The sequence below is a fragment of the Mustela lutreola genome, chromosome 5 (genome assembly GCF_030435805.1).
Source record: "Mustela lutreola isolate mMusLut2 chromosome 5, mMusLut2.pri, whole genome shotgun sequence".
Classification (NCBI taxonomy): domain Eukaryota; kingdom Metazoa; phylum Chordata; class Mammalia; order Carnivora; family Mustelidae; genus Mustela; species Mustela lutreola.
This window is the reverse complement of record NC_081294.1, coordinates 19,396,539-19,414,352: the sequence shown is the minus strand read 5'-3', so window position 1 is coordinate 19,414,352 and position 17,814 is coordinate 19,396,539. Positions and strand designations below refer to the sequence as shown.

The following is a 17,814-nucleotide window of genomic DNA, read 5'->3' as shown; positions in this document are numbered from 1 at the left end:
GTCAGTTACCTTAGAGACAGTTTCCAAGATATATATCAAGATGGATTTCCTACCCTTTGGGGATCAATGGCAGCTTCTCTAAAAGCTTTGTCCTGTGGCTTTCCTCAATGAACAGGAAACTAAGACATCACCCAGCATCTCGTTTTGCTCTAATTTAACTTCAATGCCCAAAGCGAAGTTGGTGATCACGTCTCCAGCGCTCACAAATTTAGGTTTCTGTCTTTCCTCTGGTGAGGACCTTCAGTTGCAAAGCCTCATTCCTTTGTCAGTCTCCAGTGTGACTTTCAGCTCTCCTCTCCTTTCTCCTAAATGCCCATTTAGCATTGCATAATTTCCTTAACTACTGTGCAGTTTCCTCCAAGGAGCTTTATCTTGTTTTTAATTTCTTCCTGTTAAGCTCATTAAAAAACATCTTTTAAACATTATACAATGGAATGGTTTATAAACGTGCATAATTGTGTCATTTTTCTTAAAGCAAGTATTGTTTGAGATTATTTTGCAGCATAGAGATGTTACAATAAGATTACACACAAAGCAAATAAAAAAAATTAAACTAATGTTAAATTATTTTGTTGATTCATATATGTGGTGCTTTTTTTTTTTAATCACAATGCTGGGAATGTAGAGAGTTCTTATGTAAATGTGAATAGAAACAAGGGCAGGGAACAGAGGAAAAAGATAAATTATATGTCTTTGAACCTTACCGCTTTTTATCAACAAAACAGAACAGCAGCTCTTTGTTGCCAAGCTCGAAACCCTGAGTTTGCCCTTGTCTCCCTCCTAATGTTTCCTGGCACCTCTTCTGTGGTTTCTAAGGATGTCACCTTGTCACAGCTCTTACTTTGCCTGTCTATGTCTTACCTCCAAAGGTTCTCACATCGAGCCGTCAATTATTTCTAATTCTAGTACACAAATCTGCGGTGTCTTCAATATTCAAGTGCAAAGGTCCTATTGATCAAAATTTTGGTAAAATAAGTGACCTGAAATGTTTAGTCTTGAATCCTAGAAAACCAGAAATACATTGAAATTGTTTGAAATCTTTAATAGTGAAAATTCAGGTGTTGTGTGAGGTTGTCAATAATGGTCTCAAAGAGCACTTACTGTGTATTTTTGCCCAGTCCTTGGGAAGTCTTTGCAATATTACCTTTTAGGTTGTACTTGTAAATGCGACTTCCCCTATGTGATACAGAAATGGCAGCTCCTCCTTGCATTCCTGCCTTTGTGTTTAAGTCGATAACCAAACTAAGAGCATACTCACCAGGAAGAAGCATTTATCTGCTCTAAACATTAAAAGAGAAGCAAATGATTCAATCTGACACCTGGGAATGATTTTAAAACAACTATAAATTGGAATTGATAGGAAAGCGTACCACATAATTAAAGCTCCATCAACTGTAAGATAAAAAATAAGGAGCATGCAAATAGATGTCTTTAAGGAAAAATGAAACGTGAGATGGGTGACAGGAGCTACTTTGCTTTTGTAACTGTATGCATGACAATCTGTCTCCTTTCCGATGCCCCTCCTGCTGCTCCCCCTACATGGTAAGCACCCTTGCAGGCTCTTTCTAGTGAAAGTAAGTAATTTCAGTTTGTTTGACAAACTAGGATACTTGGACATAAATTAGGAAATGTGAATGAATAGCTCTTTCATACATTTAAAAAATAGAAATGTAGTCTATTGACTTTAAAATAGACCAATTAAATTTCCCTAAATAGGTTTATGAGCATTAACATAATTCCAGAGAAAGCATTATCAAATTATATATGTTGGGCACTAAATAAATAGTTCTTTTTTTTAATTTCTTTTTCTTTAGTGTTCCAAAATTCATTGTTTATGCACCACACCCAGTGCTCCATGCTATACGAGTCCTCCGTAATACCCACCATCAGGCTCACCCAACCCCCCTCCCCCCCTCCCCTGCAAAACCCTCAGTTTGTTCCTCAGAGTCCACAGTCTCTCATGGTTTGTCTCCCCCTCTGATTTCCTCCAACTCACTTCTCCTCTCCATCTCCCAATGTCCTCCATGTTATTCCTTATGCTCCACCAGTTGAATAAATAGTTCTTGAACAAATTAATTACTTCAGTTGCCATATAATTAAAATAATCATGAATGTGCATATTTTATGTGTGTATACAACATATCTATCTTTATAATATAGCTGTTGAATTACTTAACAGAGAATTAAATCTATACTATTTTGATGAATGGGCTCGATCTTTATCGTGACCTCTTTGGAAAGTATAAGACACCTTGAAAACACTTTTATTAATATTTCTGGGATAAAAATATATATATACGTATGTGCATGTATGTTACACACACAATCACAACTCACCTTCTATATGTTTGTGTGAGTGCGTGTTTGTGTGTCTTTTCCAACAAATTATTGTAGAAGAGAACTGATATACATATGCATATATGCATATATATGTAATATATAATTGAGGCTTATGATAATAGGAATCAATGGAACATGATTGCTTACCTGTGTAAGTCTCAGAAGGTACTGAAAATTAACACAGATAATGCCTACTCTCCTCAAAAGGAAATAAACTTTGTGGTGGAGATAAATCCTGCACAACAAGAAATAAAGTGAAATGATAAATAATTTTGGATCCTTGACCAGAACTATAATGACAAGTTTAAAACAGACAGATTTTCAGAATCGAAGCATGTGCCTAAAAATACAAGCAATCTCAAAAATGTCCAAGCTAAAAATAAAAAGTGGGAGAACAAATTCCCAGAAACAATACTCAGTAAAATCTATGTGACAGTAAAATTAATGAAACAATAAAACCTTTTGTTCTTTTGTTCTTTCTCTATTTGTTAAAAGAAGATCCATGATATGGAAACCTTTCTCCAGAACCTGATAATCCCTAATATCAGGAACATTTTCTACTGAATTTTTAAAAAAATATTTTGCATCAAAATATTGTTTATAGATTAAAAAAAAAAAAGGAAAATGAGACACCTTTTCCATTCTTCCTTACCTATAGCGCTAATCATTACAGAAAATAACTTGAAACTTACTTTTTAGTTCATCTAGGTTAAGCTGCAATTATGTAAGCAATATTATATTATTTGATGAAAAATTTTTATATATATCATCTTTGACTTCCTTTCACCATTGATGAAAAGGAAGCTCAGCAACATTTCAATCTATTCTCCCCCAGTTGTAAATAATCAGTGTTTTTTTTTTCCCATTTCTCTATCAGTTATTTTAGCAAATTTAAATAATATGTTATTAATTTTTTTTTTATTTCCACCATTCTCAGTCTCTCTTTTTTTCGGTCCCAACAGCATTTTCATAGAAGCACTAGCTATATATAGATTTTTTAATTGTCTAAAAAATCCCTGCAATTTTCACAATGATCATATCAAAATACTATGCTATTAACTATGTAAAATTTTGGTCTTGTGTGCCAAAATGTTTGATAGAGCATGCACTGGCTCCCAAGTGTCTCAGGCAAAGCCAGATATTTTATTTCCCATATAATAATTTCAACTATTGAATATTAGAGATCCTCTTGAGCAAAGTTGTATTTTTCCAGATACTACAACTTTGTGTTTTCAATGTGCTGTGTGGACAGCTGCTCAGAATTTGTCGGTGAGCAGCTCTGTCGTATTTAGCTTCCTTTTGCCAGCCTTCAGGGTTGCACACTTAGAGCAATTCTATTCTCATTCCAACACGGGCGGCTAATCTTTAGAATTCAGACAATCCTGCTATCCCAGACGCCTTACTTCTGTAATTTGGGTACAAAGCCGTCCTGTTCTCATGTATTCCCATATCTCCATTTAGCCTCTTATTTTCCTGGAATACATTCTTCATTAGATTCTTTGGAAAAGCTCAAAGACAGAGAAAGTTGCTGAGTCTGAAACTATCCTTATCTGGTTATCACACTTGATTAATAGGCTGGCGAGGTACAAAATAATTTCATCATCAAATTTTGATGACATAGCTCAATCTAGCATCAGGGGTTACCTTGTAAGGTCCATTGACATTTTAATCCATGTCTTTTTTAATTTTTTTCCCCAACCTCATAGTTACATCTTCGTTTTCAATGGTGTATTTGTCCTTCTATTTATCCTCTTGCTCACAAAGTCCACTTTGGATGATCATGATCTTCAGTTTAGCTCATCCATTATTTTTTAACTTCAACTATTATATTGTAAATATCTATTTCTTGTATTTGGCTCTATAACAGCAAAGCCCAGCCACTTTTTATAGTTATTATATGGTAAGATTTTTATGACCACTTTTATTTCTTAAGGCACATTGAATGTACTTTAAAATGTCCACATTAATTGTTTTGTTATCTGATTTAACTACAGGATTTTATTTGTTACACTTTCTTGCTTTCGGAATTTTTTATTGTTGTTACTTTTTAGTGCTTTTCTTTTGTTTTCCTGTGATACTCATGTTTCTTTGTATTGTTTTTAATATACACACACAAACACACACACACACACACTTACACATATTATTATTACTATATAATATTTATATTACTTTATAATTAATTTATATTAATATAAAGTACTATACAACTTAATATATAATTAATATTTATAAAATATTATATAATTATATGGATAATATATAATTCCCAAATATATTTTTAAATATATGATATAATGACATAAAATGATATATTATTATATAATATGTTATTTTAATAATACATAATATATACAATATATAATTTATAAATCTGGGATATGTAGTTGAAATCTGTGAAGCTTGTTGTTCAATCCTAAAAGGATGTCTGCATTTGTCAAGTGCTAGGAACACTACCAATACTTTTAAGTGCTGTTCGACTTGACTATTTGTGGTGTGTATGGGTTTGCTTGTTTGTTTTAAATTTTCACATAGTGTAGAATAACTACAAGACAATATAAGTAGTACCACTTTAAATCATTCAAGGACTTTAAAAATAGATTGCGTTAACATGTATGATGCTCAGATTTAATTTTGTTTGATATATATGTTTATATAGAGAGATTATAAATATACATATAGCATTTATATATCACTGAACATACTGTTTTCTGATTGTTTATGGTTTATGAAAATGATATCACACTGTTCATAATTTTCTGATACATTCCTATTTCCACTTATTATATATCTGAGATTCATCTGTATTTTTCCCATGTAACTGTAGCTCACAGTTTTCACTTTTGAATTATGTAGGAATGTGTGTTATGTAAAAAGTTTATTTACCTATTCTCATGCTGTCTGACATCTGGGTTCTCTTCTCTCTCTCTCTCTCTTTTTTTTTTTTTTTTCATTTTACAAATAGTAATTCCATATGGCATTTCTGCAACTATTCTCATATGCACAGCTGGATTTTGTTTATGCTACTATTTAACTTCACATTATGTAATCCCATACTCTTTCTTGTTATGGGTTGAATTGCATCCCCTAAAAATTTTTTCCTTTCTTTAAATATTTATTTATTTTAGAGAGAGAGAGAGAGAAACTCGAGTTGGGTAGGGACAGAAGGAGAAGGAGAGAGAGAATCTCAAGCAGATTCCCTACTGAGTGTGGACCCTGATACAGGTCATAGGGCAGGATCTCACAATCCTGGTCATGACCTGAGCTGAAACCAAGAGTCAGACACTCCACCAACTGTGCCACCTAGGTGTCCCTAAAAATTATATTTTTAAGTGTAAAATCTCAGTATATCAGAATGTGCTTTTATATAAAAATAGGGTCTTTAAAGAGGTAATCAACTTAAAAGGAGGTCTTTAGGGTTAGGGCTTTAATCCAATATGACTGGTGTGCCTATAAAAAAAGGCAATTTAGACATAGAAATATTCACACAGGAGAGACAATGTGAACAAACAGGCAGAAAATAGCCATGCAACTGGACTGATGTACTTATAAGTCAATGAACACCAAAGGTTGTTCTCAAACACCAGAAACTAGAAGAGGGAAATGGGACTCTTCCCACAGCCATGATGGAAAGCATGGCCATGCCAGATACCTGGACTTCAGACTTCTAGACTCCAGAACCATAAGACAAATACTTATTGTTTTAAGCCACCTACTTTTTTGTACTTTGCTAAAGCAGGCCTAGCTAATTAATACATTTCCCAAAGTCATTGCACCAAATTTTACACCTATCAGCTCTGCATAATAGTTCCCACTATACCACGTATTTTTAATACTTGGTTTTGTCAGCTTTAATTTTTTCCAGCTTAGTAGGTATAAAAATGGTAGCACATCGTGGCCTTAATTTGCATTTGTTTGATTAAAATCCAGTGTATTTTTATTTTTCTTTCTTGTTTCCTCTATTATAAACTGTTCATTGATCATATTCTTGACTAATTTTTCTGGTGGCTTATCTGTCTTTTCTTATGACTCTTTAGAGATACTATGTTTGTCAATATGAAATTATTCTTTTTTTTTTAATATGTTTCACTATCTCTATATTGTCTTTTATTTATAGAGATTGTTAATTAGGGCATAGATTGATTTACAACCTTTTATTTTATGCTTTGTTAATCATTTGTCTAATTTTAGATATATTTCCCTTACTAAAGATTGTTAAATTATTGGCCTACATTTACTTGTAAATTAAAGTTTTAGAAGCAGTTTGTGTGTGTGTGTGTGTGTGCGCGCACGCGCGTGTGTGTGTGTGTGTGTGTTTTGAGGATTATTGTGGAAACCAAAAAGATCTGGCTCAGAATTTTTACTAAAGCTTTTGCATATGTGAAGGAAATTAAAGAACGACCTCTGCAGGATAAATTGCACATCTCGGAACTAAACACATCTCCATGTCATCAACCTTCTATGTAGGTTCAAGCGGTCTTTAGCAATAAAATAATTTAATTAATATGCAGGTATGACTTAATATTTTATAGTTCAAGAATTATTCTGAAACATGAAGGAAGAAGAGAAGAAACTTATGATGTTAATTCGAAGAAGTAATCTTGTCATAATCAAGGCAAAAATTTCAGCAACCCTCTGACAGGGCTGAATTAATTTTCATTAGGAAATTTCAAAAGCTTATTTGTAAAGACTATTGATAAAATATTCCATTAAAATGTTAAAGAACTATTTGTTTGCTAAAAATATGAATATTCATATAAGTACATATGGAGACATATATCCATATGTATGTTTGTATATCTATATGTATTTGTGTGTGTGTGTATCTCAGGATACATTTGAGGCATTTAATACGTTGTCCTCTTATGTTAGGGCACCTAACTCCATCATTTTCCTTCCTTTGTATCTTTATGAGCCAAATATTTACAACAATATTTTCATGGAGCTATAACATATCTTTTGTCTTAATGTCTCTCCCTTTTCTGAAAAGCACTTGACAAAGAAAGAGATGGCAAGAGGCAGTGAAGAAGTTCCTCCCAGGTAGCATAATTTCAGTGCTTTTCTCATCCATACACAGAGTCTCCTTGAAGTCATTGCAAACTGCCTGATGACCGTCTCCCTTCGTGTTGACGGAGGCCATGGTGTCAGCTGTCTCCCCTAGTGGTGAAAGTTCTTATGTCTGTAAAAATATAGCTCTTTAGGGTCATTTGAACCCATAGTATGAATGTAAAAGTTTGTGAGAATGGTTTGTGCCTAGACCATGTTTCCATGCAAAACATGAGTCTTACTTTATTACGGAGACCAGTCGCTGTTGTATAACTAGTCTGTGGATGACTTGGAGGATGATATATGTCCTCCCTACTTCAAGAGGCCATAAAAATAATAATCAATTTTATGGAAATAGCAAATACCCTCAGGCCAAAAGGTGACTTCAGTTTTCTATTTACTTTTGTAGGTTTTTATTTTCTGTCAGTTTGGGGCTTGTACATTTTTAATAACTTCAAATGTATATTTCTATCTCAATTTATGATCTATAGTTACTGTTTTTCAGTTGAACTGAGTTACTTAGTTTGCATTGCCAGAAGCCTGATTTAATGTTTTTTAATCAGCTAAATTATTCTATTATTGATGATCAAATTTTCAAGATGATGGACAGTAGTAACAAGTTGATTTTTGTTTTTTTCTATGTTCCCATTAATCTGATATCTCAATTTCTGTCTGAGGAAATCCTAGTCTTACTTTCCTTTCCATTCCTCCAATTTGGAACAGCAAATCTCCAAGAAAATTTAGCTCATACTATAGAAAACTCTTGTGACCAGCATTTGGGCATGAGGGTTGTGTTTCATGCTGGTGGAATAAAATTCTAGACCTTTTCAGAGACAACAATTAAAATAAAAATAAAAATACAGCTAGTTTCTAAGTATGAATTTATAAAATCAGTTTTAATATTATAACAATATTAAAATAACAATATGAAATATTTTATTCTATTATAGTACAGGATTTTCCTTTAGGCTGTAAAAGCTTAAGGCTAATATTATAAATCATAATATCTACATTCCTTTTGAAGGATACAGATGTTTTATTTTTAAAACAAAGATTAATTAGCAAATTGCAAGACTATCACTTACTGTTATTTCTATTTTTATATAAAAGGTATAATTAAGTTTCTTATTTCAAATACAAAGAGTTACCTTCCTTTTGGCTTTTTGACGCATTTCACATTATGAATCAAGACTTATTCCATTTATTATATGTCTTTGAATACCACATAATATCCAAAATTATGGTTCTATTTCTATTAAATGGAGCAAGGACTTTGAGATATAGCTGATTTTAGGGCTTGGTCAAAGAAAATATAAGATGAACCTGTAACGTTTTGTGATGCCAGATATTAAGGGAAGTACTCAAAAGAAAAAAGAAAAGAAAAAGTGATGGGGCACCTGGCTGGCTAAGTTGGTAGAGCATTTGACTCCTGACTTGGAGTTGTGAGTTCTTCCCCATGTTGAGTGTTGAAATTAGTTTTAAAAAAAAGTGATGGTGTTGGGTGCCTGGGTGGCTCAGTGGGTTAAGCCGCTGCCTTGGGCTCAGGTCATGATCTCAGGGTCCTGGGATCGAGTCCCGCGTCGGGCTCTCTGCTCAGCAGGGAGCCTGCTTCCCTTCCTCTCTCTCTACCTGCCTCTCCGTCTGCTTGTGATTTCTCTCTGTCAAATAAATAAATAAAATCTTAAAAAAAAAAAAATAAAAAAAATAAAAAAGTGATGGAGCCATGTTGAAAAGACATCATAAACAACTGAAAAGATCACCCACGGAAGAAACCTGTAAGAATTTACACAAAGCAATATATAGGATATTATTGGATTAAAATACACAGTATAAAATAAAATGTCCTTGAGTCTACACTGATTAAAATGTATACTAATATTAATAAATAAATGGGGAGAAGGAGGAACTCTTCCTTTCAGGAGAATTCCAAGTAGTAAATGTGAAAAGAATCAACAAAATAGAAAATCATCATTAGAAAATCACAGTATTAATTAATGCAGAGGAGATCACTGATCAGTACTAAAACTGATGGGCAGATTTTTGAGGAGAAACAATATTTGCATAATTTTACAGTATACCTCCCAAGATATGCATTCATTATTTTAAAAATTGCTTATTAATAATGGTGGAAACTGACAGAAATACCTTCTTAACTGACAGACTGACATCATTTGCTCCCTGATATATGATACACTGAGAATAGATCATTTCTGGGTACTGCTGACAAAAATGGATAACCTCAATCTAATTGAGAAAATATAAGACAGTCCCAGATTGAAAGACATTTTACAGAGTAACTGACCAGTATTCCTTAAAAGCGTCAAGATATAGAAGATATTGAAGACAAGGAAAGACTGAAAAGTTCTCACAGATTTGAGGGAGTAGGAAAACATGACCACCAAATGCAAAGCAGGATCTCTGAAAGGCTCTATTTATTTATCTATCTGTCTATCTATTTATTTTGAGGGGATTTGGGAGACACAGATGGAGAGGGGAAGAACAAATCTCAAGCAGACTCCGTGCTAAGTGCAGAGCCAAATGCAGGGCTTGACCTCATGACTCTGAGATCATGACCTGACCCTAACTCAAGAGTCAGATGCTCAACCGACTGAGCCACCCAGGCACTCCTCTGAAAAGGCTTTTATGGAAAAGCCGGTGAAATCCGAATTGGAATTAGTTAATAGTAAAATGATTAAAACAACATTTCCCAAAAACTAAGCTCACATGTGTTGGTGAAAACTAACTCAAAATATTGGTAAATGTTGGTGGGTCAAAAATTTAAAAAATGAACTTGCTAAATGTTATGAAATTAGGTGTGGTGGATCTTGAATCTTAGTCCACACTATATAACCATGGACTCTTGTCTGGTGCTGGTATCAGGGTTATATTAATCTCAAAATGAGCTCGGAAAGAGTCCTCATTTTTCTTTTCTATAGGAAAATTTACGTAAGAACTGATAATAAGGAATTTTCGGCTTCATGAATGTTCCTTAAAAATATTTGAGCTGATAAGGGTGCCGGGGTGGTTCAGGGGGTTAATCCTCTGCTTTTGGCTCAGGTAATAAAATCCCAAGGTACTGGGATCCAGTCCTGCATCAGGCTCTCTGCTGAGTGGGCAAAGACTGCTTCTCCCTTTGCCCCACCTCCCGGCTCATGTGTGCATGCTCTCTTTCTCTCTGTCTCTCAAAAATAAATAAATAAAATCTTTTAAAAAATATTTGAGCTGCTAGTATTTAGGAGGAAGGATCATTTAAAATCATATATCATATCTTAAATGATATTTAATCATGTATTAAATTGTATTTAAAACCATACTTTATTTCCTCTTTGGTAGCATTGGAATATTTTTAATTATCTTTAGGAATTTAGCAGTTTAGCTAACTAGTTAATTTTATTGACATATAAGTGTTCATAATATTCTCCAATCTTTTAAACTACATTTTCTGTAGTTGCATTTCTTTAAAATAATTCTTAATAGTTTTTGCTCTTTCTCCCCTTTCCATGAACCATTTTTGTCATATATATTTATTTTGACAGTTCTTTAAAAACTAACTTCTAACATTTTTATACTCTTGTTTCTGTATTTGTTTTCAACTTGTTTTTAATCTTAATTACTTCCTTCTTTTTCTTTGATGGCTATTATGTCTTTCTTTTCTAGGTTCTTATGTTTAAGGCTTAGCTCATTAATTTCAGCTTGTCTTTTCTTTGTATAAAAACACATAAAGTTGTAAATTACCTTCTCTAGGTAGAATTATTTTTCCTGCCCCATGGTTTAATTTCTTTTCATTCATTTTTCAATTATTTTTCGGTCTCTATATTTGTTTCTTATTTGAACCATTGGTTACATAGGAATTATTTTTAGTTTTCTTTTAACTTTTCAGGACTATAAGTATTTAGGAGTGCTCTTCTTCATGTTAACCTCTGCTTTAATTGTAGCATGATCAGAGAGCTGATACTGATTTGATAAAATTTATTCAAACGTCTAATAATTTAATTCTTGATCAAATGAGATTCAGTGCTTAATGTCCACTTAAAAAAAAAAAATCTAGGGGCGCCTGGGTGGCTCAGTGGGTTAAAGGCTCTGCCTTTGGCTCAGGTCATGATACCAGGGCCCTGGGATCGAGCCTGGCATCGGGCTTTCTGCTCAGCAGGGAGCCTGCTTTCCCCTCTCTCTGCCTGTTTCTTTGCCGACTTGTGATCTCTCTCTCTCTCTCTCTGTCAAATAAATAAATAAATAAATAAATAAAATCTTTTAAAAAAATCTATATTCTCTAGGTGGTTTGTGGAGATTTATTATATATATCAATCAAATCATTCATATTATTTTTATTTATTTTGTTAAATATTCCATATATTCCATATTCTTGGTCTAGTTAACTAATCATTAATTGAAAACAGTTATGGCTATATTTCACATCTCTCTAGATCTGAGAATAGATAATCAAGATACTGAAGATTTTATCAAAAACAACTTTGAGGGGCGCTTTAGTGGCCCAGTAGGTTAAAGCCTCTGCCTTCAGCTCAGGTCATGATCCCAGGGTCCTCGGATCAAGCCCCACATCGGGCTCTCTGCTCAGTGAGGAGCCTGCTGCCCCCCCTCTCTCTGCCTGCCTTTCCATGTACTATTGATCTCTGTCTGTCGAACAAATAAATAAAATCTTAAAAAAAATAAAAAAGAAAGCAACTTCTATAGACATTATAAACTAAATAATGAAATTTAAAAAATTATCCCAACATCAATACTAAGTGCTTTCAGTAGAGCAGTGATATTATTTTTGTATTTTAGAGAAGTTATTTCTGCTACAATATAATAAATTAATCGAAGTGCTGCTTCTATAAAATTTAATTTTTTTAAAAGAAAATTCTTGCAGTAAATAGGTTGAGTTGATGATGTTCTGCGATAGAGGCATAGTGAAATAGATATTTTCAAAAGAAAGAGTCAGAGGCAGCCAGGCAAAGAGTTGAAAATCTTAAAGTCAAAATAAGAAAAGCATAGTGTTTCGAGAAACCTAAATCTAAAAAAGACCAGTGTTGTAGAGAATATTAATTAAGAGAGTGGATGACAGGACAGAGAAGCCAATTATGGAGGACAAGCTTATGTATGTTTTATTTTAAGTATAATGGGACCAATCAAAGAAGTTTGAAGCTCTGAATAAGTATCTGTAAGAGCATTGTTTTCAAAATGATACTATGGCCACAGTGTGTGATGAGAGTATCTGAGATTTGATTGGATTTAGTCGAGTAAAGCTGTGGGTAGGTAATTTAGAAAGCTTCTCATTTATCCAATACACAAATCAGTATATAGTGGCTACTACATTCAAAGAAATAGAAAGAGAAAATAATGGCAGAAAAATACCAAGTCCCTGTTTTGCATTACATCTTCATGGTACATAGAAATAAATAAGTAAATAATATAACAACTAGCGTTGCAAGTATTAGGAAGAAAATAGGATTTTTTTCAATATGGTTGCTTTTTTCAGTAAGGTTAGTGATGAAAGCTTCTGAGGAGGTCACGGTTGAGCGGTGGTCTGCTGGAAGAGAGTGAGAGCCATCTCAATCTACAGGGACAGGGACTTCTAGAGAAAACCGCAAAGGTAGAGAGCCAGTAAGACACTAGCCAAGGAATGAATCGAGAGTTGCTTTTAGTAACGTGTTACCAAAAATAGATGGAGAGGAAAATGTTAAACAAACAAAAAAAGAACAGGCTGAGACTAATTGGGGTGTTGCAGAAGCCACGTCTTACTGATGTCTCCTAGGAAACAACTTCCCAAACTGAGCAGATAGAGGTGCCTGTGTGAGGTTGCTAGGGCTGCCATAACAAGGTGCTCCAGACTGGGTGGCTTGAACAACAGAAGTTTGTTTTCCCACAGATCTGGAAGCTAAAAGTCCAAGATTGAGGTTCAACTGCAGCAGGGTCAGTTTCTTCTGAGGCCTCTGCTTGGTTTCTAGATGGCCATCTTTTCCCTGTGTCTTCACACGGTCTCGGTCTCTGCTCTGTGCCTGTGTCCGGATCTCCTACTCTTGTAATGACACCAGCCATATTGGATTAGAGCCCACCCTAATGACCCTATTGACTCTTAATTACCTCTTTAAAGACCCTGTCTCCTAATGCAGTCACATTCTGTGGTACTGAATGGGGGTTCTGGCATCAGTATATGAATTTTAAGGAGCGCAACCCCCAAACACTTACTGAACACTCTAACAGTGCCATTTCCTCAGATCTGATAAATTGTATTGTGATTACGAGAGGACAGTGGGGGAAGAATTTCATGTGAGTGAAATAGCTTGTGAAAAACATAGATATTTAGGAAATTAAGTTTTGACAAGCACACTTTGAAATGTCCAGCATGGCGCAAATCTTTCAGAGAAGTGACTAAAGGAAAATACACTGGGAAAGATACACTCAGGGGAGAGCATGACTAGCTAAGAGGTCTGGGCTTTATTGTGTATATTAAGGAGAATTACTTAGGGTTTATGAGCATGAACGTGCTATAATCAGAAGTGTGCTTCAGGTCGATTAATCTGTCAGTAATATGTAGTTTACGATCAGGTGTTAGAACATAAATCTCATTAGCAGTAGAGGTTGTTCCCACTGGAAGCACATCTAGTTACACTAGAGGCTTAGCTAAATTCTCGTTTTGCTGTGGAACAGAGAGGAGTTTGTCAGAATTGAGTGTTTTCACAGTGACACCGTGAAGGGCCTCCTTGTATTTCTCCTACAGACTACCCTTTGTTTCTCCTGTCACAACTGGAAAATAGGATTCCTCTCCATCACAGCTGAATTCATGGAATTTTGTAATGTTCTGTCTTTCAGCTCAAATAACCTAAAGGTAGTTAATAACTAAATACAACAAAGGGGAAACAATGAAATTTAAATATTCACTGTATATCCTGAGATTTGTTGTGATCGTAGAAGCAAACATAGGTACCTCCCCGCACTCAAAGCTGATCTCTAGTTATTTGTGCAAATGCAAAAAAAAAAAATAAATAAAAGAAAGAAAGAAAGAAAGACAGACAGACAGACAATGTGCTCATTTTCAAACCAGAATTCTTAACACTCTTAGAGATTGGTACTCAGTATTTGTAATAGGCACAGACCCAAATTCCACTTTTTCCATTCCTAGACCTTAATTTAATGTTATCCACACTGTGTGTATTCAACTCATTAATTAATCAACATTGATGTAGAGCTCTAGATTTGGAATGTTTTCTCATACACAGTTTACTCTTGAATATTCTATTGAGATATCTCTTCCTCTCTCCCCCTCTCCCTTCTATGTATTTTGCAGACACCATCCACCTCCGAGTTCTCGAATCTTCCCCAGTTGGCACAGCTATTGGGAGCGTAAAAGCAACGGACGCGGACACGGGGAAAAATGCAGAAGTAGAGTACCGAATCATTGATGGCGATGGGACTGATATGTTTGACATCATCACTGAGAAGGACACACAGGAAGGCATCATAACTGTGAAAAAGGTGCCCAGCCTCTGTATAAATAAGCACCTGCCCATTTAGCAAATAAAGATTCCATTATGTGCTCTCCACTCACACATTATCCATTAGGAGATGTCAGGATCAGTCCTAATGTGATGTATGCCATGCACAAGTATGAGAAACATAAAGCCAAAGATCTTGGACATTCTGACCAAATACTTTTGTTGGTTGAAGCACGAAACCCGAGTTCTTACAAAGTTTAAAAGGCAAATTAATAGATGCGTGACTCTATTTCTGAGTCACCTGAATAAAAGCCCCCCCCATAACAACTTATATTCTGAAGCAAAAAGCAGTTAATAGCTAATAACGGCAATATATCATCACAGTTGGAGGCATAAAAAGTAGCATGCCGTCTATGCAGATGTATGAAGCAATAATTAGAGTTGCTAATAAAAAGAGACAGTGTATTCTGGAAGATAATTTAATTGTTCACATTTTCCCTTCTGCTACATAAATTAAACTTTTCTGCTAACATATGCTCAGTGATACAGTTTAAAGGTAACTAGTTTTGTTTTGTTTTGTTTTGTTTTTATGGTAGAGTCAATACCACCATTATAAGAAAAAAAATAAAGCCCAGGGAAAGATCCCAAAGAAATGTGCTACAAATTCTATTGCACGAAGTAACTGCTGAAAACACTGAATAATGGCGGAACTATCCAGAGATTCTGTTGCAAAAGCCAAGATACACAACCAAAGGGTTTTAAATGGACAGTGACCAACAAAGGGCGATGTGGCTTATTTGTTGGTTTTCATGCCTGGAAAGTAATAGTAATGCAAATAGAATCTACAGTTTATCAGATTTAAAAAAAAAAAAAAAAAAGGAAGGTTGAAGGACTGTGAATCAACAATGTCTTTTTTTCTGTTAACAAAACATACCTTTTAGAGGCGTGAGAGGGGAGGTGCTTGATTTTATATTTGTGAAGGTTAAACTACATCAATATTTAAGTTCCAGAATTTTGTTTCATAATGTAACCTAATTACTAAATTTTTCTCTGTTCTCTTTACTCGAGGTTTTCCTTATCTTCAGTGTTTCCTACAACTGTTGAGAGTTTTTTGGTTTTTTTTTTTAAGATTTAATTTATTTATTTGACAGAGATCACAAGTAGATAGAGAGACTGGCAGAGAGAGGAGGAAGCAGGCTCCCTTCTGAGCAGAGAGCTGATGTGGGGCTCGATTCCAGGACCCTGGGATCATGACTCGAGCCCAAGGCAGAGGCTTTAACCCACTGAGCCACCCAGATGCCCCAACTGTTGAGAGTTTTATATTAGTTTTCAAAATTTTATAGTTTATGTAGTACTATGCCATTAAACTGAATGGAAATATCACAACATAAACATAAAAAGATAACTGAATTTTTTGCTTACAAACATTAAGCAGTAGCCAACACCTAAGCCTACACACATGCACACATAAACACAACACGGTGTCCTAGCCCATTTTTTTATAACTAGTCACCACATTGTAAGATAGGTTTTAATATCCTTTCCAATGGGTCCAAGATTTAAAATCTAATTTTCCTATGTTCTGAAGTATTACACATTCAATCCATAAAAAGTAAAAATTGAACCCTATCCAATATGTAAAGGTTATATTACTATTTTTTATTGCTTTTAATTATTTACACTTAATGAACAACCTGACAGAACTCAACCAGGCTTTAAAAATCACACTGTGACTTGAAAGGAACATATAATCCAATTTCCCTCACTCTAATTTGATGATTTACTTATTTATACAGCCTCTTGACTATGAGAGCCGAAGACTTTACACTCTGAAGGTCGAAGCAGAAAATACCCATGTGGATCCACGTTTTTATTACCTGGGACCATTTAAAGATACAACAATTGTAAAAATCTCTGTAGAAGATGTGGATGAACCTCCTATTTTTAGCAGATCGTCCTACCTGTTTGAAGTTCATGAAGATATTGAAGTAGGGACGATCATCGGAACTGTAATGGCAAGGGACCCAGATTCTGCTTCTAGCCCCATTAGGTAACTATGTCTATGTTTCAGATGAAAGGATGGGAATTAAAATAAACCTAGAGATCATGAAATTCTATTTATAGCATTTAATGCAGTGAAATACATGAGTCTCTCCTTAGCTGTACATGAATTTGAGGAGCACAGGTGTTTGAAGTAAATTGTCTCTGAATGTTTTGGGACAAGGCAGGCATAGCTTTGTCATTTGGTCCAGTTTAAATCATGCATTTTAGCCTAAAACCTAGCTTGCATCATCTGTCTGTCTTTTTAAGGTATTTGTTGTTCTGACCCGGGAACAGATAAAGGGCTCTGTGTCAGCTGTGCACTTACAATGTAACCAATTCACTTTATTTGTGCTTTCAGTTAAATGAATGAAACTTAAATGGTAAGTTGAGAGTTGTAACAGTTAAAAGAATATAATTACAGCACTGTCACAATGCAGTTAAATTACATTTTGGAAACTCATCTATACTCCTACCATCAAAGAAGGGAAGGTTTTGTTCACTTGTTTCTGTTTTGGCTGTATCAAAAAATATTTCTAAAAAAATCAGAGCATTCCAGAAAGATCACAGTAATTTCAGTTTTGTGTGTGTGTGTGTGTGTGTGTGTGTGTGTGTGTGTTTTGGTTTTTTCTTTTGTTTTGTTTTGTTTTTGATTTGCTTTCTTATGGCAGCTTAAAAATGTATGAGATATGAATAAATATACAAATGAGAAAGACTCAAAAGTTTTTATTGACATCTGTTCTATCATTTTAAAGAAATACAGAGATCTATATATAATATTGACCATCAAAATGACTGTTCATTTTAAACTGTTAGTGCATCACGTGCTTTGGATTTCATTCCCGTCCCTGTTCTCAACAGGTTAATTTTGTCTCCTCCTTGTTCCACATGGACCAGTCAAGTTAGAGTTTAAATGATGGTTCACAATTTCCAAGCACACTCTTCTCTGATT

At 34.5% G+C, this 17,814-nt stretch overlaps 1 protein-coding gene across 1 annotated transcript in view; it reads left to right on the top strand.

Moving 5' to 3' along the window:
• The window catches only part of LOC131831614 (cadherin-10), a 172,493-nt gene that overhangs the window by 130,472 nt on the left and 24,207 nt on the right, over positions 1–17,814 (top strand). Inside the window, exons 6-7 of the mRNA XM_059173703.1 lie at positions 14,675–14,862; positions 16,619–16,872. Coding sequence (XP_059029686.1) covers positions 14,675–14,862; positions 16,619–16,872 — 442 coding nt within the window. The remainder of the gene's footprint in view (positions 1–14,674; positions 14,863–16,618; positions 16,873–17,814) is intronic.